We start from the raw sequence: 18,926 nt of genomic DNA, 5'->3' as shown, positions 1-18,926 counted from the left end.
ATCAAAAGCTGACAAAAAATTAAAAAGTTTCTACTTACATCGCTCTTGATATCTTCTGCGTGTTTAATGTGATCCATTGCCGGTGTTCCATGTAAATCAAACGTCATTCCCCTGCCCTTAACTGTTCTCTCATAATCAGCTTTATAAGCTCTACTATCCAGTATCTGTTGAGCTTTTTTGTGATGCTCCATAGCTGGAGTACTTTCCATTGCACCTGTGCCTCTAGCGTTAAGCTCTTTGGCATTCTTGCGATAATCAATCTAATATAAACAAAAATTATTTAAAAATTTTCAAATTATTTTAATTTTTTAAATAATTAGTTGTAGGGCAATTAACGTGTAGGATGTATTGCTAAATTTATGTGTATTTTATATTCTAGGCAAAATATACAAAAATCTTTTTTTGAGAAATCACTAAGGTAAACAAGCACTTTATCAAAACAAAAAACAGTTTGTTATATTTTGAATAAACTTACATTATCCACAAGTTTTTGAGCTTCTTTATAATGTCCAATGAATGGTGATTCTTCAGATTGCCAAGATTTTCCAGTATTTCCATATTTGCGACGATATTGTAACTAATTCAAAAAAAATATAGGTTAAATTGATTAAAAAATTATAATATGAATTTTATGAGTTATTAGAAAAAATTGAATACCATTTTTTGTAATATTTGGACCAATATTTACACTTCAATTTATTATTTAAACATTTAAAATTTTAAGATAACTAACATTTTTTTACAAGAAATTTTACCTAAGAAACCTGTTTATTAATATATACATTTAACTTTAAGCCCATACTTCACTCTGTAGATGTGTGGCCTCTTCAGCATGAACCTGGCCTGGGGTATTCGGTGTAAACGTATATCCCTTACCTGTCATGTTTCTATGACGACGCTTGTACTCGTACTAAACAGAATAACATGATATCAGCAAAACATTTCAAATAAATTTATGCACATAATATTTATATACTTAGGTTTATGCCATGTTTTACTTTACTTTAACGAATTTAGAAAATCTTAGAATTTTATAAACTATTTAAATTTTATAAAAATATAAGTTTTTGATACATAAATGTAAGACAGTTTAACTTACATCACTGACTAGATCCTTACAAGCAGTAGCATGTAAAATATCAGGTCTATCAGTAATTGAAGTGTAACCTTTTAACTTCTCGTTTCTATGCTTTTGTGTGTATTTGTACTACAAACAAATAAGTGAACATACATGATTACCAACATACAAAAAAAAAAAACAAGTTAATATAGAACTAAACTATAATAGTTGTAATCACATTTAACAATAAACCTGAAAATTTTATTATTTCTAGTTACACATAAGTAAATACAATACATTCTTATTAAACATATATAGCATATTTTTAGTTTTTGTTAATTTTTAATGTTTACCTGGCTTTGCACTTTACCGATCTCTTCAGCATGCTTCTGTGCTGGAGTGTCTTTGATGAACTTCCAACCTTTTCCTTTAATTTCTTTGTTAAACTCTTTGCGATACTCCAGCTAAAATATTTACAATAATAACGTTGATTATTGGCATAATTTCAAATAAGTTAGATTAAAAATTTTTGATTTACAAAAATAAAAATGTAACAGAAATGTATTAAGTTCTTTAAAATATCTAATTTTTAAATCAATATTACATTGCTTTGTAATTTGTTAGCATCCATTGCGCTCTTCATTGCTGGTGTTTTAGAAATGTTTTTATTCTTAAGTTTTTGCTTGTAGTGAACCTATAAAAATATAAAATTCTTTATTATAAACGAATAAACTACATTTACAACGATTTCATTACAACAGTATGAATTTTTTTTAACTAAACTGGTTTATATTTATTGGTTAATAACACATACAAACTAAATTTTGCAAAACTGTCCTTAAACTTACATCACTTTGTAACTTAGCAGTTTTAATAGCATGTTCAACATCAGGTCTACTCTCCATAACTGTAAAGTCTTTGTCAATATTTTCACGAGCTTCCTTGGTGTATTCAGCCTGCCACAACGAAAAAATGAGGTTAAAACAATATATCTAATTACCTGAAAAAAATTTTAAACTATAAAATTAGCTTATTTTTAAACTTAACAACAAAATTTCTACGTAAGATTCAAAGCTCTTGCAATATTATTTTATGAGTATACTTACGTAGAACAAATAGTATATTCAAATTAAATTGCTGTTCGTAATAAATAAGGTCAAAGCATGATAAAAAACTTACCAATTAGTAAAAAAATGCAAAAATTTAGAGCACACGATAAATAACACATCTGAATTTTGTAAACACTTAAATTGCTAACACTAAAAATTAAAATAACACAATAGGTGAGGTTTGTACAGAAAAAATAATATTGAAAGTGATGTAAAAAAGCAAAACAAAATAAAATGTTTTATAAAAACATAAAACTGCAATGTCATGCTAAAAAATATCGTGCAAACAAATACACATCAAATTTTGACAAAAACACAACTTTTGATGAAATAAAACACTGCAAAGTTTGTTGATTAAAACACAACCACGGCAAATCGATACAGTTTCCAACATACATTGCTGATATTTCTTTGCACTTGTTGCATATGATCAGTATCTCGACGATTCGCAAGTGAAGTAAATTTTCCCTTTGGCATTTTCTTCATCTCACGACCATATTCAACCTAGCGAGTAAATAGTTTTGATGTTTTAATAACAATAATTTTTTCAGGAACAATTGCATTTAGCAATAAAGTAATGCATAATATATTTTTTTTAATATTTTTTATTTAAAATAAAAATTTTAAATGTACCTTTGATTGCATCTTTTGTACATTTTGGGCATGGTCAACAACTGGTTCATTCTCAAGTGCCGTATAAGTTCCTTTATTTTTGTTAAAAGCCTCTTTATACTTGTTCTGTTGTTAACAAAAAACGTTATACAAATGAAAAAAGTTAAGTTTTTAATTTTAGCCGTTCCAAATAACCAAAAACACATATTTCTAATAAACTTTGTACGAATCAGATTAGTCATGAAATATAAACGGTTCTGCATTAAAATATTTATATTTTTCTTCACAACCATTTTCACAATACAACAGTAATAAAAACTGTCAACTTAGAAATTTTTTTATATGGTGTTATCATCACCGGGTCTTGAACTACTTACCTTACTGATAAGAGAAGACACTTGAGTTGCATGTTTGATCTCCGGTGTAATTTCAAGAACGGTAAAATCTTGAGCTTGGTCGACTCCACTTTCACCTTTGTATTTTGACTTAAAATAAAAAAATGTTCTAAATTATGTTCTTGTAAAAAGAAGCACCTAACCTTGAAAGGGTTATAAATATTAGGTTGAAAATAACTAAAAAAATTAAAAAAAACACATGAATACGTTCAGAGTTTGTTTAGAAAATAAAACACTGTTTAATAACTTCATTAAAACAAATATGATAATAATTTATTTGAACATAAAAACAAACAAGTCACATTTTGTTTACCTCACTAATATCAGATTGTACTTTTCTTAATCTTTCAAACTCTGGAGTGTCGGTTGTGATGTGATATTTTCCTTTCATCTTCATTGCTTCTTGCTTGTATTTGTTCTAAAACAACATCCAGTGAAAATTTTCAGTAAAAATAAAAAAAGAGTATTCAGAAAAAATATTTAAAAAATTACAATTAAAATCTATCAAAAATTTAGTGAAAAAAATTATATAAACAACAGTTTTTAAATTTTAAATAAATCTTTGAAGTTTTATTTATCCATAGTTTAAAAATATTATTTGTAGGCTAATTGTATTTGCTGTTATAAAAATTGAAAAACGAAGCAGTTGGTTTTAAAATTATGACTTACATTACTGCTCAGGTCAGCAACTTTCCTGGCATGCTCAAATATTCGCTCATTTGGTCTAAACCAACATAAACCAACATTTTCAATATAATCCGCTTTGTATTTGGCATCACTTATATTGTTTGTAACCTTTAAAAAAATTGAAAGATTATGCCTTGAAGTCAACTAAAATACATTAGTAATAATATTAATTTTTAAAACTAACGAGAAAAGTTTAACTTACGTTCATAGCATGTTTAGTAAAATTATCAGTTTCTTTTGCTTTGTAGTTATGAGCTAGTTCTTTATCCTTTGCTTTGTAGTTAATCTAAAATCAGGCACATAAATATTAAATAGAACAAAGATCTGTTTATAAATACAATTTAATCAACATTGCAGACTTTGTATCAGCAATACCAACATGCTACCGCATGATTTAGCCTTTTAACTGTTTAAAATTTTTTTTTAACTTTAATATTAATAAAATATTAAATCGTACATCACTGATATTCTTATTTGTTTCAATTGCTTTTTCAGTCCATGGATCACTTGCAGTAGGGTGAACATGTTGAAGGCTTTTCTTGGCACTTTCTTTGTATTTAATCTAAATAAAATAATAAATTAAATAATTTTAAATAGGTAATAATAAAAATTGTTAACTAGATTCTAGTTCATAAACTAGAATATTAAATTGATATTTCTTTAAAAAATATAAACAAAAATTTTATTGAGGATATTTTAGCTTTTATACCAAATCGTTATTTTAAAGAAAATATTTATTAAAGCAACTTACATCACTATGAGTTTTGTTCATTTCTTTGGCGTGTTTTGTGTCCATAGTTTCTTTCATGTTTTTATACCCTGTCGGTTCATGCTTAATCTCATCACCTTTAAACCAAAATTGTAAACACTAAATTACTATTGGTAAAAAATTAAAATAACTAGTGTTGTTTTAAAGATTTAAAAATCAAATTAAAGTAGAGAATCTGCAAATTTAATTTATATTATATGTTTAAAAAATGTGTTTAAATTTTTAAAAGTTTATGCTAAAGTTTACTTTACCTTTGTCTTTATAGATTTTATCACTTGTTAATGTGCTGGCATATAACTGTTGTTGCATAACTGATGTTCCTTCTTGAGGCAAAGTGTAATCGGTTTGCAATTTTTTTTTGGAATCTGATTTGTAAGCACTCTGAAAATTATATACAAAGAGTGTTGAGATTTCCAGTTAAGTGTACTTATTCTTACAAGTTGACTTTATTAATACAGAAGTCAATAACATATTTTTGTATAAAATTACATACCTATAAAGTAATATATTTAAAAAATAAGACATAGTTATCATTACTACCTATCCACTAACTTATTTAAATATTTGTAGTGACAATTTTTTCACTAACAACAAAAAAAAAAAAAAAAAAAACATCAAATTTACCTCGCTTTGCAAAATCATATTTTCCTTTGCTTTGATCAGAGATGGTGTATCCAAAATCATTGTAAATTCGCCCATTTTCTTACCAGCATCTTCCTTGTATGAGATATCACTTAAGTTTGTGTTTACATCTTTAAGTCGTTTGTATTCAGGGTGATCAGAGATGATTAGATAGTGATTTAAATCTTCCTTGGCTTTCTTCTTATATACAGACTATAAAATTAAAAAATAAAGATTAAAGGGCATACATTGACAAATAGTTGCAAATAATATTTATATATTTTCCTTTTTATAACATGCATTCAAATTTGTTTATATAAAATGATTAAGACCTACACTGCTTATAAGTTTTGAATTTTTAATGACATTTTCTACTTCGGGAGTTAAGGGTAATGGAATTAAATTTCCTTTGAAGTATTGTTCGTAATCATCATGGTATCTGTAAAATAAAAATATGTTATTTATACGTATGTTAAATGTCTTCCTTACAGATAGCATATTTACTTATTTACTCAGTTACTTATATATGTTTATTACTGATGTTTACGTTTAATCATAAACTAAAAAAAAATACCACAAACAACATTTTCAATATTTTGAAGGCCTATTAATCCAACCGACCATAAAGATATTGTATATTTATTTGAATAGTTAAGAAACTATTATTAAAAAAATGAACAAAAAAATGTTGTACAAAGGTGTTGTTAAATTAATTTTAGACTTACTTTGAATCACTGATGCTTTCTGTAACATTTTTAACATGTTTGTTGAACTTATCAGGTTGATATCTACACTTTAACTTTCTTCCACTATTTTGACCATATTTGATCTAAAAATATTTTGTTTAAAATTTACAATACGAATTTACTGATAGTTTATGTTAGATAAAATTTTAAAGATGCACCAATATATTATAAGATTTTCTTAATATGTTTTTGAAAGTCACCCAAAAAATAAAAATTTTGCGAATATAGCATGAATGAATTATTATAATTTTTTGAATAATAAATATTTGTAATCGAATAAATGTTAATTAATTCGCTTTTTTAACAACAGACTTACATGACTAATAAACTGTTGAGCTTGCTTATGGCCAGTTAACCATGGTGTATCAGCAACCTGGATAACTTTGCCTCTTGAAACAATCAGATCTTGCTTGTACTTGTTCTAAAAAAAGTTTTACAAATTAATAAAATGTAAATTAAAAAGTAAGTTTGTGTTAAAGAAAACATATTTTAAAATACATTTTTAAAAAAATATTTAATTTTGTAATAATTATAAACACAATTTTTACATCACTAATTTGATCTGGTAAAGATCTCAAATGTTTCATTTCAACTGAATCCTGGACAGAGTTGTAAGATTGTCCCTTCTCACTGTTGTGTTTTTGTTTGTAGCTAACCTAAAGAGGCAAAATGAATTGATTATATTTCTTAAAAAAAATATCATCTGCAACTTATTTAAGTTTCATTATATATAGTTTAATTTAAAAACTATATAATTCCATTTATTTAAGTATGTCAAAATTTATTTACTTTGCAATGTAAAATTAGCTATTTTTTACTTACATCACTAAGTATTTTATTAGCGTTCTTAGCATTCTGCAAAGCAGGGGCTGTTACATCCAAATGATATTTATCTTTGATTTCTTCATATTTGCTTTTATATTTCTTGTCACTCAACAGACTTTGCATTTTCTTGGAGTGTAGAATCGAAGGTACATCTCGAGTATCCTTTATTTTAGCTCCTTTGCCTTGGTAAGGCTGTCGATATTTCAACTAAAAAAGATAATAAGGCGAGGTTATATTACTTTTACTACCCGAAGCAAGACGCATAAGGTTCTTGTTTTAACTTGAAGAAAGAACTTAGTAATATTTTATCACGTTAAGATTTTTTGGGTTAGTTATTGCATTACAAAAACACATTCTATAGCGTTAAAACAAGAAAAAAATTAACTCACATCAGAGCATAAGTCAAGTGCTTCGCGAGCAAGTCTAAAGTTTGGTTGATCAGTGGTTAAGTGGAAGTGGTGCATATCTTTCTCAGCTTTCTTTTTGTAAAGTGACTAAAAAAGCAGAAGGTAAATCATATTATAACAACATTGTAGACTAAGGTTTAATTTTTTTTAATGATTTGTAAAATAATAAATTTAATAAAAAATATATTTACTTGGCTCTGTAGTTTCCCAGCTTTAACTTGAGCATTGTATTGTGGAGTTAAGAAATAAGGATAAAAGAAAATTCCTTTCTCATTTTCATAAGCTTCTTTGTATTTGAAATTACTAAGAATGTCTTTAGCCTAACAAAAACAGAATAGCAAAATGACGAACAGATATTGTAAAAAAAAGTATTTAAACAACAACAGAAAATTGTATACAAAATAAAACTTGTGACATTTACCTTCCTGGCATGTTTAACTAATGGAGTGTCGTTCAGACAGTTAAAATATGCCTTGTAATCTTCAGTTACTTTTTCACCCTGTTTCTTATACTCAATCTAGAAAAAAATATATTATTAAAAAAAAACAAAGTCAACTAATCTAAAGATGTCAAATTAGTAAGGTTTTTACTTACAAAATATTTTAATAGAATTTATCTCAGTAAAAATTTGTTCGTTATGATATAACAGATAGCATAAAAAATCTTTTATTAAATTTACTTATACAAAAGACAAGAAACATCTTATGATACATGAAACAATAACAAAGAAATTAAATCGATTTAAAACAACTTACATTGCTTTGTAGTTCAGTAGTTTTTACATTACTTTTGATCAGCACAGCATCTTTAAGTTCTGAAGACCTGCCAATATCTTCTTTGATGTGTTGTTCTTTGTATTTGTTCTAAAAAATAGAGGTTTTATTACTAAAGTACTCAATTGTTATATTATTACTAAAATTTAAGTGTTTTTTGAATTGTATGTTGGATAATAAAAAGATATATTTAAAAAAATTTCATTATTGAAATAATATTTTAAACTTACTTCACTCTGGTTTTTGCCGACTTCTTGAACATGTTGAATGCGGGGGGTTGAGGGGAGAATGGTGAAGGATGGTGGAGTAAGTCCATCTTCCACATGCTTCTCTTTGTATGATATGTCACTTACAGTCTACATGGTAAAAATATTTAAACAAAAATAAATACTAGGAAATGCAAAAGATAACAAGTATACGAAAAAATTAATGCTTTGGTAGAATGCTTTATTTAATGCTCTCATTTTCAAAAACCTGAATTATTGACACATTTTTAAAAAAAATTTAATTTAAAAAATATTTTGACAAGGTAAATTAACAGGTGATAGATAAAACGATTTTACAAACCTTGGTAACATCTTTAGCATGTGCTATAGCAGGAGTTATAATATTACAACCTTGACCCTTTGTTTTCTGATATTCTTCTCTGTATTTGTACTAAGCAAAAAAGTTTTAGGTGAAATATATTTTAGATCATTACCAATGTGTATGTTAAAAACAATAAAAATCAACTAATTGTTTCACAATTATTAGCCTTTTCTTGTAAAAAAACTAGCTAAAAAAAGTTACAAAAACATAGTTGCTTTACATCAAATATTACTATTTGTATTTAAAATAATAAAGCCCTTAAAAAAATTAGGTTTTGTATAACTTACATCACTTGTTAAGTCAGTAGTTTCCTTGGCTTTTACAGCAGATGGAGTGTTAATAGCTTCTCCGCTTTTCCATACATGTAAATCCTTTGTACCTTCTTTGTATTTTGTCTAAAGTAAGCAAAAGTTAAATTGTAAAATTAGATTATGAGAACAAGGATTTAACTTTTAAACTCAGCAACATGCAATATTTTAAATTTTTTATTTATGTTACACATATTATATAACAACTGTATACAAAATGTTTTTAAACTTACCATTTGACTTAAAACTTCTCCTTTAGAATTGTAATTGATCACAGCAAAACAAAAATAAACCACAGCAAAATACAATACAAAACTAAACATGCACGAATTTAAAATATTATGATTAATTATACAATAAAACTATATTTAAATAGAAACCAATATTTTACAATAAAAAACCGGCAGCGTGGTGTAGACCGGCAGCGTGGTGTAGACCGGCAGCGGGGTGTAGTGGTAAGAACACTTGCTACACCACACATGAGGTCGTGGGTTCAATCCCCACTGATCTCATGCTGTAGCGCCCTTGAGTAAGGCAATATAAACGGTACAAACTCCTGCTGAGCCAGCACTTAATCAGCAGTATAATTATCGGGCAATTATAATCTATAATATCCCAAACTGCCACAGGCAACTCGAGACTGGGTCGGAGTAACTTATGTTACTCTATGTTTAAGTCGCGCATTCGACTTTCCCACATCGAGGATAAAAATATATACAAAAAAAAAAAAAAAAAAATAATGAAAATCTGACAATTTTTTAACTAAGTGTGATGAATTTTTAGAAATATACAAAATGGGTGAAAATATTAACATAATAAATACACATGCAAAAAAACCCACACTAAATATGGCACACTTTTTTAAATACCTCGCTAAACAAAACAGCCATGTCTTTGGCATGTTCAATTTGTGGTGTTTTATCAGTGCTCAAACCATGACCTTTAATGTGCTTTTCTACATCTTTTTTATATAATTTCTATCAAACATAATATATTAGCAAAAGTGATTTAACAGCACATTTATAACACCAATAAAACATTACATGATTAAGATAAAAGTGACATAAACATAATCAGTAAAGCTAAAAAAAATATTTTTTTTTTGAAAAACGAATTTTAGTGATTTCACAAAAATAATTTTTGTTTTTTATTTAAAATTTATTTTAATATTGCTATTTCACTAATATATCTCACTAATATAACCCAATAGATATTTTAAATTAACATTAATAAATAAAATATTTAATACAATTAACAAAACGGGTAAGTAATATATACAACACCAAAATTTTTCAATTAATTTTTACTTTATAAAAATGTTAAATGTTTAATGAACAAAGATTTTTTAAGACAACTTACATCGCTTTGTAGTTTCTGTTGTTTTTGAAGCCTCACATTTTCTGGAGTATCAACAACTGGAATACTTTGCCCGCGTTGGTCGAATAAATCTTGTTTGTAATGAACCTGAAGAATAAAACAAGTTGGTTAAAATATGTTAAGTTAAAACAAAACATAACAAAAATTCGTTTAACAAATAATTTTTTTTAGCAGAGCACAACTACAGGAAAAAAATTTATATCAAAAATTAATAAGAAAGTAGAATCTGTTTAAAATATAAAAAAAAGTAAAAGCAAAAATAAAAAAACTAAAATTTCAATTCTAAAATAAGTGCAAACACAGCAAATAGTTAAAAATGTTTTAAATTAAATTTGTTAGAACATTATTATGTAAAAAAATAAAACAACTATTGCACACAAAAAAATAAATAAATAAAAAAAAATTAATGATAAACAAAATTTTAATAAAATGCACATTAAGTTTTTAAAACACAAAATTTTGATGAACACAAAAACACACATGCTAAAAATTTTTAATTAAGTTACACAGTTTATTCGACAAAAAAATGCAGATGCCAATGACTTTTCAAACTTCAATTCCAACAACTTGAAGCCCCAAACATATGCCAATCAATGTGTTCCAGACCTCGGATGCAATGTCTTTAATTCCATCTAAACGCCTTAGCGTGTAGTTGTCCTTCATTGCAATTTTGTTGTATCCTTGAAGTTTGTTTTCTTTAGCATCTTTTTTATACACAATCTAAAATTAACATATTTTTGTTAATAAATATCAGTCAAAAAAAAAAAAAAAACTTGTAGAAGTTTAATAGCCTTTATATTTTAAATTGTTTATTCACAAAAAGCAGAACGCATCAGAGTTTTTCTTTAAATTAATTTTATTTTTTTTATTTAACAAGTCAAACTAACACAGTTTATATTTTTAATATTTAATAAACAAAAAAAAACTTACATCACTCATCATAACTCCAACTTGTTGAGCATGTTTGATAGTTGTTGTATCTTCAGGCATTCGCACACTTTGTAATTCCCTTAAAGCTTCTTGCTTGTAAGGTTTCTATGGGTAATAAAGTAAAACAAGTTTGAACTACACAACCAATCGTCTAATTGTTACCTAAACAGACTTATAAATAATAATACTAAAATAACAATTGTGATTACTATCTACAAGTATTTTTACGATATATTATAATTGAATATGTTAAGCTAGATGACAATTTATTTTTATACCTTACCCATATATTTTAAAAATTGTTTTTATTTATGAAATGAATTAAATTTAACTAACCTCGCTTGCCAATTTACTTGATTTTAAGGCTTGTTGCATTTGTGGAGTTTCATGGATATTATGAGTTGGTTTTCCCTTGTTTTTTTCATAATCTTCTTTGTAAGTGTTCTTGAAAATTATATAAAAAATTGAAATTAGCAATCACCAAGTCATTAGAAATAAAAATTAAACATAATTGTTAGAAATCAAATTCAAAATAGAAAATAAAAATCAATAATCGACTATACTTACTTCACTGGCCAACTTTACAGCCCTTATAGCGTTAACCATTCTAGGTTCATCAGTAATCAAATCATATTTGTTCATAATTCCCTTTGCATCATTGCGATATAAGTTCTAAAAGGAAAAAAAGGGTTATAAATAAAAGTCAAAAATACAAGAAATATTATGACAGTATTAAAAGAGATTTACCTCGCTAAACAATGATTTCATGTCTCTATGATGTCCTCTTTCAGGTGTTTCAGTGATGTAAGGACATTTTCCCAAATCTTGGTTGTACGCTGCTCTATATGTAATCTAATTTGCAGAATAAATTTACAAGTCTTTAAATATAATAAATTGTTATTTTCATATGTGAAAAATCAATACAAAACACTAACAATTTAAATACTAACGCTTAGTACATTAGATTTAACTTACATTACTGATAGTTTGTTGTACAGCTCTGTCAAGTTGATATCCTTCTGTTTCATGAACTTTAAAATTGTTTAAAAATCGAGTTTTATAGAAATCCCTTTTGTAGTTTGCTGATGATGCAAATTTGTTAGCATTTACAGCACATTCATATCTGCAAAAGACAAAGTATTGGTTAGTATGTGAAGTAATTGGCAACAAAACCTATTTCTGAATGACGACATTTTCGACAAAAATTTCTCATAAAATCATAGCTTAGAAGTCCAACTTAGATTTAAAAAATTAATAATTAAATAGCTGTATATATACTTACCCATCAGTAAGATGCACTGGGAAGTAGATCAAGTTTCTAATTTCATTATATTCTTCCTTATATTTAGCTGGTGAGAAAATATCATTCACTTTTCTTGCATGAGCAATATCTCGCTGGTCAGAGGCTTTCAAATGCTGATACCCTTTCACCTTAGCTAAAAGCTCTGTACCTTTTTTCTTGTACTCAACCTAGAATTTAATATAATTTTCTATTGTTTAAACCATGAAGTTTTAGCCTTATTTATAATTTAATAAACTTGAATTTAAATACACTAGCTTATAAATACATATCTTAATTCATTTTACAGAGGAGATTTTAGTTTTCTATTATTGTTAATTATTTTATGTTGGTTTGAAAATAATTTTGTTTAAATAGATATTCAGCTCACTTACAATACTGGCTTGTTGAGTAACAGTTTTAGCATGGGTAATATCAGGAGCATCAGCAATAACTTGGTAGGTGTGTAAAGCTTGGTTTGCTTCATTCTTGTACAAATTCTACAAAAAAATTTAAATATAACACATTTAAATTGTTTTTTACTAGGTTGAATTTAAAAAATTTTATATGTAAGAATATTTATAGAAAATTAATGTTTAGCCTATTTTAGTTTTTGTAATATTTAAAATCTTACCTCGCTGTTTAAAGCTTTAACATTTCGAGCAAGTTGGTAAGCAGGAATTTCTGGATTGTATTCCATTCCTTTTCCTGTTTTGTAACCTTCTTTATACTTGTTCTGTAAAAACACATTTACAAATTTTTAATATATTAAAAACATAAACAATTTGAAATAACCTTGTAATTATTCTGAATCGCTTGGCAGTAATCTAACATAATAAAACCCTACATCATTTTGTAAAATAAATTAAAAAGTTATAAATATATCTTTTAATGCAATAAAAAATTTAAATCTAAGCAATATTAGTTTACCAAACTTTTAATAACTTTTTATAGCCTTTATACAAAAACGTTGAAGACCAATGTTACTTACATTGCTGGCCAATTTAGATGAAATTAAGGCTTGTTTAATCTCAGGTAGTTCAGCTGTAATATTGTATTTGTCCATAACTTCACGAGCTGCTGCTTTGTACAAGTTCTACAAAAAATGCAAAGAAATTAAGACAGTTGTTTAGTAATATATTGTAAAACTAAAAGGTTTTTACAGAAGTTTAAAAGTATAACAATTGTTTTTTTAACAAAATTGTGTTATAGTTTAATCCTATGTATTATATTTATTAAGGAAAATGTCACTTTGTAAATATTGTCAACGTTATCTTAAACATAAACCATGAAACAAAATTGAATAAGCTCCTTACTACTAGTTTTAACTAACTAAGATTATTATATATTAAAAATATCCCAAGGGAGTGAAAGATTAATTATCACTTCCTTATATTCAACTAACAATAATGTAATGACGTATTCTATTCCCACAGGTTATTTAATATAAACCAAAATAATGTAGTATAACTAACTTAATTTTTAAAGTAGAGGTCAAAAATAGCATTACATATTTTTAATGCAATATAACCTAATTCTTCATATTCATAAAAATTATTATTCAACAATATAAAAATTTATTAGCAAATGGTTTAAATTGTAATGTTTTTAAATATGGTTTAACACTTACGTTGCTGAGTCTTTTTTGTACACCCAACATGTGTTCATTCTGGATATCATCTGGTGAGGTTTTGTAACCATGTTGATGTAGTTCTTCCAATGCTTTTTTATCCTTGTGCTGTAAAAAGAAATGTTTAAAATTAAATTATTATGCTTTTAAGTAAGCACTTTAGATTTTTATTTATTTAAACTCATTATTGTAAATATAATAGGCTAATAAAGAGAGATTTGTGCGACTTTTATGAAAAATTAGACAACACTTTAAGTTTTATTTTATTTTATTTTTTTTTATGTTAACTTACAATATCCATCATTGATTGTAGCTCCTTGTTTGCCAAATAGCCAGGAATCTCATGATATTTAAAGTTAGATTTCGACATCAGTTCTTTATGGTTCTTAGCATACACAGCCTAAAAATTTAAAACAGTGTTTATTAGTTGAAAAATTAAGATATTTTAGAGCATGACAAAACGTTTTTTATTTACAATACCTCAATATTTAAATTAAAACAACAGGTATTAAAAACAAAGTTGCAACAAGGTTACCGGGTTAAGTAGTTTGCTGGCTTCTAATTTCTTCTCATATTCAGGTGTGATGTGATATGGAAAGTAAATATATTTCTTCATGTCATTGTATTCCTCCTTGTATTTAATCTATTTAAAACATAACTTAATATTTAAGCACTCTATCTATTGTCTACCTATTAAATAAAACAGCACAAAAACTACACTCTTTTCTTAAAATTAAATTTTAAAATAATAAAGCTTTTTTACATCACTCATATTTTCTGCCACATTTTTCAAATGCTTGTAGGTTGGAATCTGTTCTGTTGGCATCTTGAAATATCCTTTGCAGTTTTCTATTGCTTCAACTGCTCCCTTTTTGTATGTGACCTAAACCAATTAACCCCACACAATTAAATGGTATACATTAGCTTTAGTTATTTTTATAGATGGAAGTATACATTAGCTTTAGGTTTCAAGTCTTTATATTAGATTATATTAATATTTGTTACTACTAATGTTTGCCATTATTTTTTGTAAAAATAAAAACATTAATACCAAAACCTTAAAAAAATACATGAAAATAAATGTATTATCACATAATTATATAATCTTTTTAAACATTAATTGTAAAAATATAGAGGTTTATAGAATTATAGACAAAAAAATTTGCTTACATCACTGGTTAGCTTGTCAGCAATAAGAGCTTGTTGTATTTCTGCTGTATCTATCCCTAATCTGTATAAATGCATATCTTCGTTGGCTTTCTTGCCATAACATGCCTAAAAATAAAAAAGGAATGTACAAAAAATTCAGTAGCTATAAAAAAAAATAAAAACAATTTTTGTGAATGTTAAATTTTAAAATTAATTTTTTGTTTAATTTTTTAACAAAATAAAAATCCTTTTCAAGTTGTAATTTAAAAAAATTAATAATAATTAATTTTTTAGTATTACCTTGCTAGCTAGCTTAGATGCTTCTAACAATTGTTTGATGTAGGGAGATTTTTCCAAGTGTTCAGCCCCTTTTCCTTTAATATCTTTCTCATATTTTTTTTTGTAAATTGCCTAAAATTTAAATTTAAATTTTACATTTAAAATTGTTAGCATTACTGTTAAAAATTTTTAAAATATTGTTAAAATCAACTTACAGGAGATAAGACATTTGTAACAAACAAGGCATGAGCAATTTCAGGTACTTCTGCATCCAAGTGATATTTGCCCATCAGTGCTTTTGCATCATTTTTATATTTTTTCTAAAGTAAAGTACAAATAGGTGAACAAAAAATGCAACTAAAAAGGCCAAAAATACACTTTATAAAATGCCTTAACTATACAATTTCTTAAAATATTGCTTAAAAATTTCAAGTGAAGACTTATATATATAAAAATAATGTATTTGTCATATTGATATTTCCAATTACGTAATTTCTATAAGTTTACCTGGCTAAGCAATGGTTGTACTTCTCTAACATTTCTCATTTCATGAACATTAGGAACAGCAGTAAATTCAGATTTAGTTTCTTCATATTTCTTCTTATAAGCATTCTGTTTTAATATTAAAATGTTATGTCTAAATTTAAAACCGTTGAGCAGTAAACAGTTTACATTTATGTTCATTAAAATGATTAAACTTATTTAAATTTTAATATTTAATTAACCATAGCTTATATCTGTAAAAGCATATCTTTTTTTTTATATACCTTTATCCTCGATGTGGGAAAGTCGAATGCGTGACTTAAACATAGAGTAACATCAGTTACTCCGACCCAGTCTCGAGTTGCCTGTGGCAGTTTGGGATATTATAGATTTTAATTGCCCGATAATTATACTGCTGATTAAGTATTGGCTCAGCAGGAGTTTGTACTGTTTATAGCGCCTTACTCAAGGGCGCTACATCATGAGAGCATCTTATAAGTACAAAAGTTTTTTAAAGTATAGATTAAGTAAACTATATTTTAAATTTGAATTAATTACATTGCTTAGAAATTGTTGAGCTTGTTTGTTGACTTCATAACCAGGTGATAAATTGGCTGGAAAGTTGCCGCAGCCCTTAATGTTTCGGTTGTACCATTTCTTGTAATCAGCCTAAAAAAATAATTTAATATTAGTTTAGAAAGATTTGCTGCATTAAGTTGTAGTTGTGAAGGTTTGTATTATTTTATCTTAATAGTTGTGTGGCAAAGTTTATACCCAAGACGATGTAAATTACACGATAGTTTATAGAAACATTAAACTATATAAAAGTGTGACATAAATTGCAAAATGTTATAGTAAAAATCACTGTACCACTTTTAATAATGAAAATTATAAAAAACTTACATCGCTGGCAAATTTGCTTGATTTAGTTGCTGCTTCATAACCAGCAGTTAAATGAACTGGATAGTAGATTAAATTCCTATCTTCCATGTAATCTTCCTTATATTTCCTCTACAATTTAAAAACATTACATAAAGTTAATCAAATGTCAATGATTTTTAAAAATTACATCATGTAGTATTAGCTGTATGTTAAATTACCTCAGAAATGAGTTCAGCAGCTTTAATTCCACGCTGAACAACTGGATTATGTTTGCTGTCCATAGTTTGGAATCCTCTGTATTTATCAATCGTTTCTTGGCGTTGTTTGGTATATGCAGTCTACATAAAAATTAGTTTAACTTAAGCTAAGTTAGCAAAAAGATATCGCTTTAAAAATAGAAAATAAGAGTAAAAGTTGTAAAGTTTTTCATTTGTTTCAATAAAATTTGATTAATATTGTTCAATTACTGAACTCTCCTATTTGCCTTTTTTATAAAATATCATACTATTAAAAATATTTTCATCTTACCGTGCTAACATTCTCATCAACTTGTTTGGCATGTACAATAAATGGATGATCAGCAGGGATTGTATAATTATTCATATCCTTAGCACTTTCTTTGGTATAAGCAGTCTGTGTATAAAAATTTAAAATATTTTGAATTTAAAAAAGCCTTTTATTGTAGCTAATCAACAAACAAGACCACAACTTTTAACTGACATTGACAACAAGATATATTTAAAAATAACCATTAGCCTTGTTTGTTAACTTACAATGGAAAAAATCAACCATTATTTAAACCAACAGAAATTAAATTTTACAGATGGTTAAATTGCTTAATATTAATTATCTTAGCATATATATAATTACTATAAATTACTTACCTGGCTGGTGTTTTTGCCAACTTGCATTGCATGCTTGTATTCAGGGTAAGCTTCAATCGATTCGTTTTTCATTTTACCTTTGACATCTTTCTCGTAATTTGCCCTGTATGTGTTCTCAGATGTAAGCTATAAATGCAAAGTATTAAGTAAATTTAATACACTTCATTTTTATATCTTAATCAGTAATTAACATAATGTAACATTTCTAACAATTTTTTAATAAAAAAAATACGAAAAACACAATTTCAATTTTTTTCAAGAGAATATTTATAACATTTGCATATATTTACTCTTAAAGTTTATTTTAAAAACCCATTTGCTTTGTTAAAGTTTACCTTATTTGATTGTATAGCTTGCACCATTCTCTGGTCAGAAATATCAATGTGGTATTTGTCCAACATTTTTTTGGCCTGGTCCTTATAAAACCAGTAGCTAACCAGTGGTTTAACCATTCTTGCTCTTTCCATATCTGGTCCATCATTATTTTGTGTAAATTTTAAGGTAGATGGGTCAGTTTTGTAAGCGTGCTAAGAATTAAAATTATTCTTAATAAGCAAATTTGTGCACTTCTTAAACTTTATACAAAATAAGTATTTAAAAAATTAATTACAATAAAATCTATTTCAAAAAGTTACTACTATATCCTAAAAATATTAAGTTTTTGCAATCACAAAAAAATGGCAAATTTTTTGCAAAATTTCTACAAAACCAATATTTACATCAGAAAGTTTTCCAAGATCCTTGAAAGAATTATAAGCTTCAGTTTTAGTAACATCATATTTAAAATCATTTCGAGTTTTCTTGTATGCTTTTTGATAACTTGGCTACAAAATATGATAAATCAAAATTAATATTAAATTTAAACGAGTATCCAATAATAAATTGAAGTTCAAAGATATTATCTTATACTAAACATTGCAAAAAATCAAAAATTAAAAAAGCATTTTATTGTTACCCCATTAATATACTGGCTGGCCTTTGTTGCACTTTCATATCCAGCGGTTAAATGAACTGGATAGTAAATTAGGTTTCTATCTTCCATGTAATCTTCTTTGTATTTTCTCTAAAAGATAAAAAATTTCAATTTAACATATGTTACCCTTGTGAACATTGACAATATTCAAACTGTTATA

General features: G+C 26.3%; 1 protein-coding gene across 2 annotated transcripts in view; it reads right to left on the bottom strand.

The window, feature by feature from the left end:
* Positions 1-18,926, bottom strand: part of LOC145742152 (uncharacterized) — a 49,020-nt gene that overhangs the window by 4,860 nt on the left and 25,234 nt on the right. For both annotated transcript variants that reach the window (XM_082559920.1, XM_082559921.1), the window contains exons 77-133: positions 18,749-18,856; positions 18,513-18,617; positions 18,129-18,320; positions 17,794-17,919; positions 17,438-17,542; positions 17,128-17,247; positions 16,931-17,038; positions 16,586-16,696; positions 16,052-16,156; positions 15,760-15,864; positions 15,566-15,676; positions 15,287-15,391; positions 14,880-14,999; positions 14,652-14,759; positions 14,409-14,516; positions 14,117-14,224; positions 13,478-13,582; positions 13,121-13,222; positions 12,882-12,986; positions 12,490-12,677; positions 12,183-12,330; positions 11,955-12,059; positions 11,775-11,879; positions 11,544-11,651; positions 11,208-11,312; positions 10,884-10,997; positions 10,260-10,364; positions 9,770-9,877; positions 8,880-8,987; positions 8,572-8,661; positions 8,235-8,360; positions 7,987-8,094; positions 7,653-7,748; positions 7,423-7,551; positions 7,214-7,318; positions 6,822-7,031; positions 6,548-6,655; positions 6,316-6,420; positions 5,979-6,082; positions 5,590-5,692; positions 5,257-5,466; positions 4,884-5,013; positions 4,615-4,709; positions 4,321-4,425; positions 4,066-4,149; positions 3,846-3,971; positions 3,490-3,594; positions 3,159-3,266; positions 2,803-2,907; positions 2,566-2,673; positions 1,909-2,016; positions 1,665-1,754; positions 1,414-1,524; positions 1,100-1,207; positions 803-910; positions 476-577; positions 39-260 (exon numbers count right to left, since the gene is read on the bottom strand). In XM_082559920.1, coding sequence (XP_082416046.1) covers positions 39-260; positions 476-577; positions 803-910; positions 1,100-1,207; positions 1,414-1,524; positions 1,665-1,754; positions 1,909-2,016; positions 2,566-2,673; positions 2,803-2,907; positions 3,159-3,266; positions 3,490-3,594; positions 3,846-3,971; positions 4,066-4,149; positions 4,321-4,425; positions 4,615-4,709; positions 4,884-5,013; positions 5,257-5,466; positions 5,590-5,692; positions 5,979-6,082; positions 6,316-6,420; positions 6,548-6,655; positions 6,822-7,031; positions 7,214-7,318; positions 7,423-7,551; positions 7,653-7,748; positions 7,987-8,094; positions 8,235-8,360; positions 8,572-8,661; positions 8,880-8,987; positions 9,770-9,877; positions 10,260-10,364; positions 10,884-10,997; positions 11,208-11,312; positions 11,544-11,651; positions 11,775-11,879; positions 11,955-12,059; positions 12,183-12,330; positions 12,490-12,677; positions 12,882-12,986; positions 13,121-13,222; positions 13,478-13,582; positions 14,117-14,224; positions 14,409-14,516; positions 14,652-14,759; positions 14,880-14,999; positions 15,287-15,391; positions 15,566-15,676; positions 15,760-15,864; positions 16,052-16,156; positions 16,586-16,696; positions 16,931-17,038; positions 17,128-17,247; positions 17,438-17,542; positions 17,794-17,919; positions 18,129-18,320; positions 18,513-18,617; positions 18,749-18,856 — 6,660 coding nt within the window. The remainder of the gene's footprint in view (positions 1-38; positions 261-475; positions 578-802; positions 911-1,099; positions 1,208-1,413; positions 1,525-1,664; positions 1,755-1,908; positions 2,017-2,565; positions 2,674-2,802; positions 2,908-3,158; positions 3,267-3,489; positions 3,595-3,845; positions 3,972-4,065; positions 4,150-4,320; positions 4,426-4,614; positions 4,710-4,883; positions 5,014-5,256; positions 5,467-5,589; positions 5,693-5,978; positions 6,083-6,315; positions 6,421-6,547; positions 6,656-6,821; positions 7,032-7,213; positions 7,319-7,422; positions 7,552-7,652; positions 7,749-7,986; positions 8,095-8,234; positions 8,361-8,571; positions 8,662-8,879; positions 8,988-9,769; positions 9,878-10,259; positions 10,365-10,883; positions 10,998-11,207; positions 11,313-11,543; positions 11,652-11,774; positions 11,880-11,954; positions 12,060-12,182; positions 12,331-12,489; positions 12,678-12,881; positions 12,987-13,120; positions 13,223-13,477; positions 13,583-14,116; positions 14,225-14,408; positions 14,517-14,651; positions 14,760-14,879; positions 15,000-15,286; positions 15,392-15,565; positions 15,677-15,759; positions 15,865-16,051; positions 16,157-16,585; positions 16,697-16,930; positions 17,039-17,127; positions 17,248-17,437; positions 17,543-17,793; positions 17,920-18,128; positions 18,321-18,512; positions 18,618-18,748; positions 18,857-18,926) is intronic.

This window comes from Corella eumyota, chromosome 2, assembly GCF_963082875.1.
Source record: "Corella eumyota chromosome 2, kaCorEumy4.1, whole genome shotgun sequence".
Classification (NCBI taxonomy): Eukaryota; Metazoa; Chordata; class Ascidiacea; order Phlebobranchia; family Corellidae; genus Corella; species Corella eumyota.
Note: the sequence above shows the minus strand (reverse complement) of the source record. Positions and strands in the feature narration are given on the sequence as shown.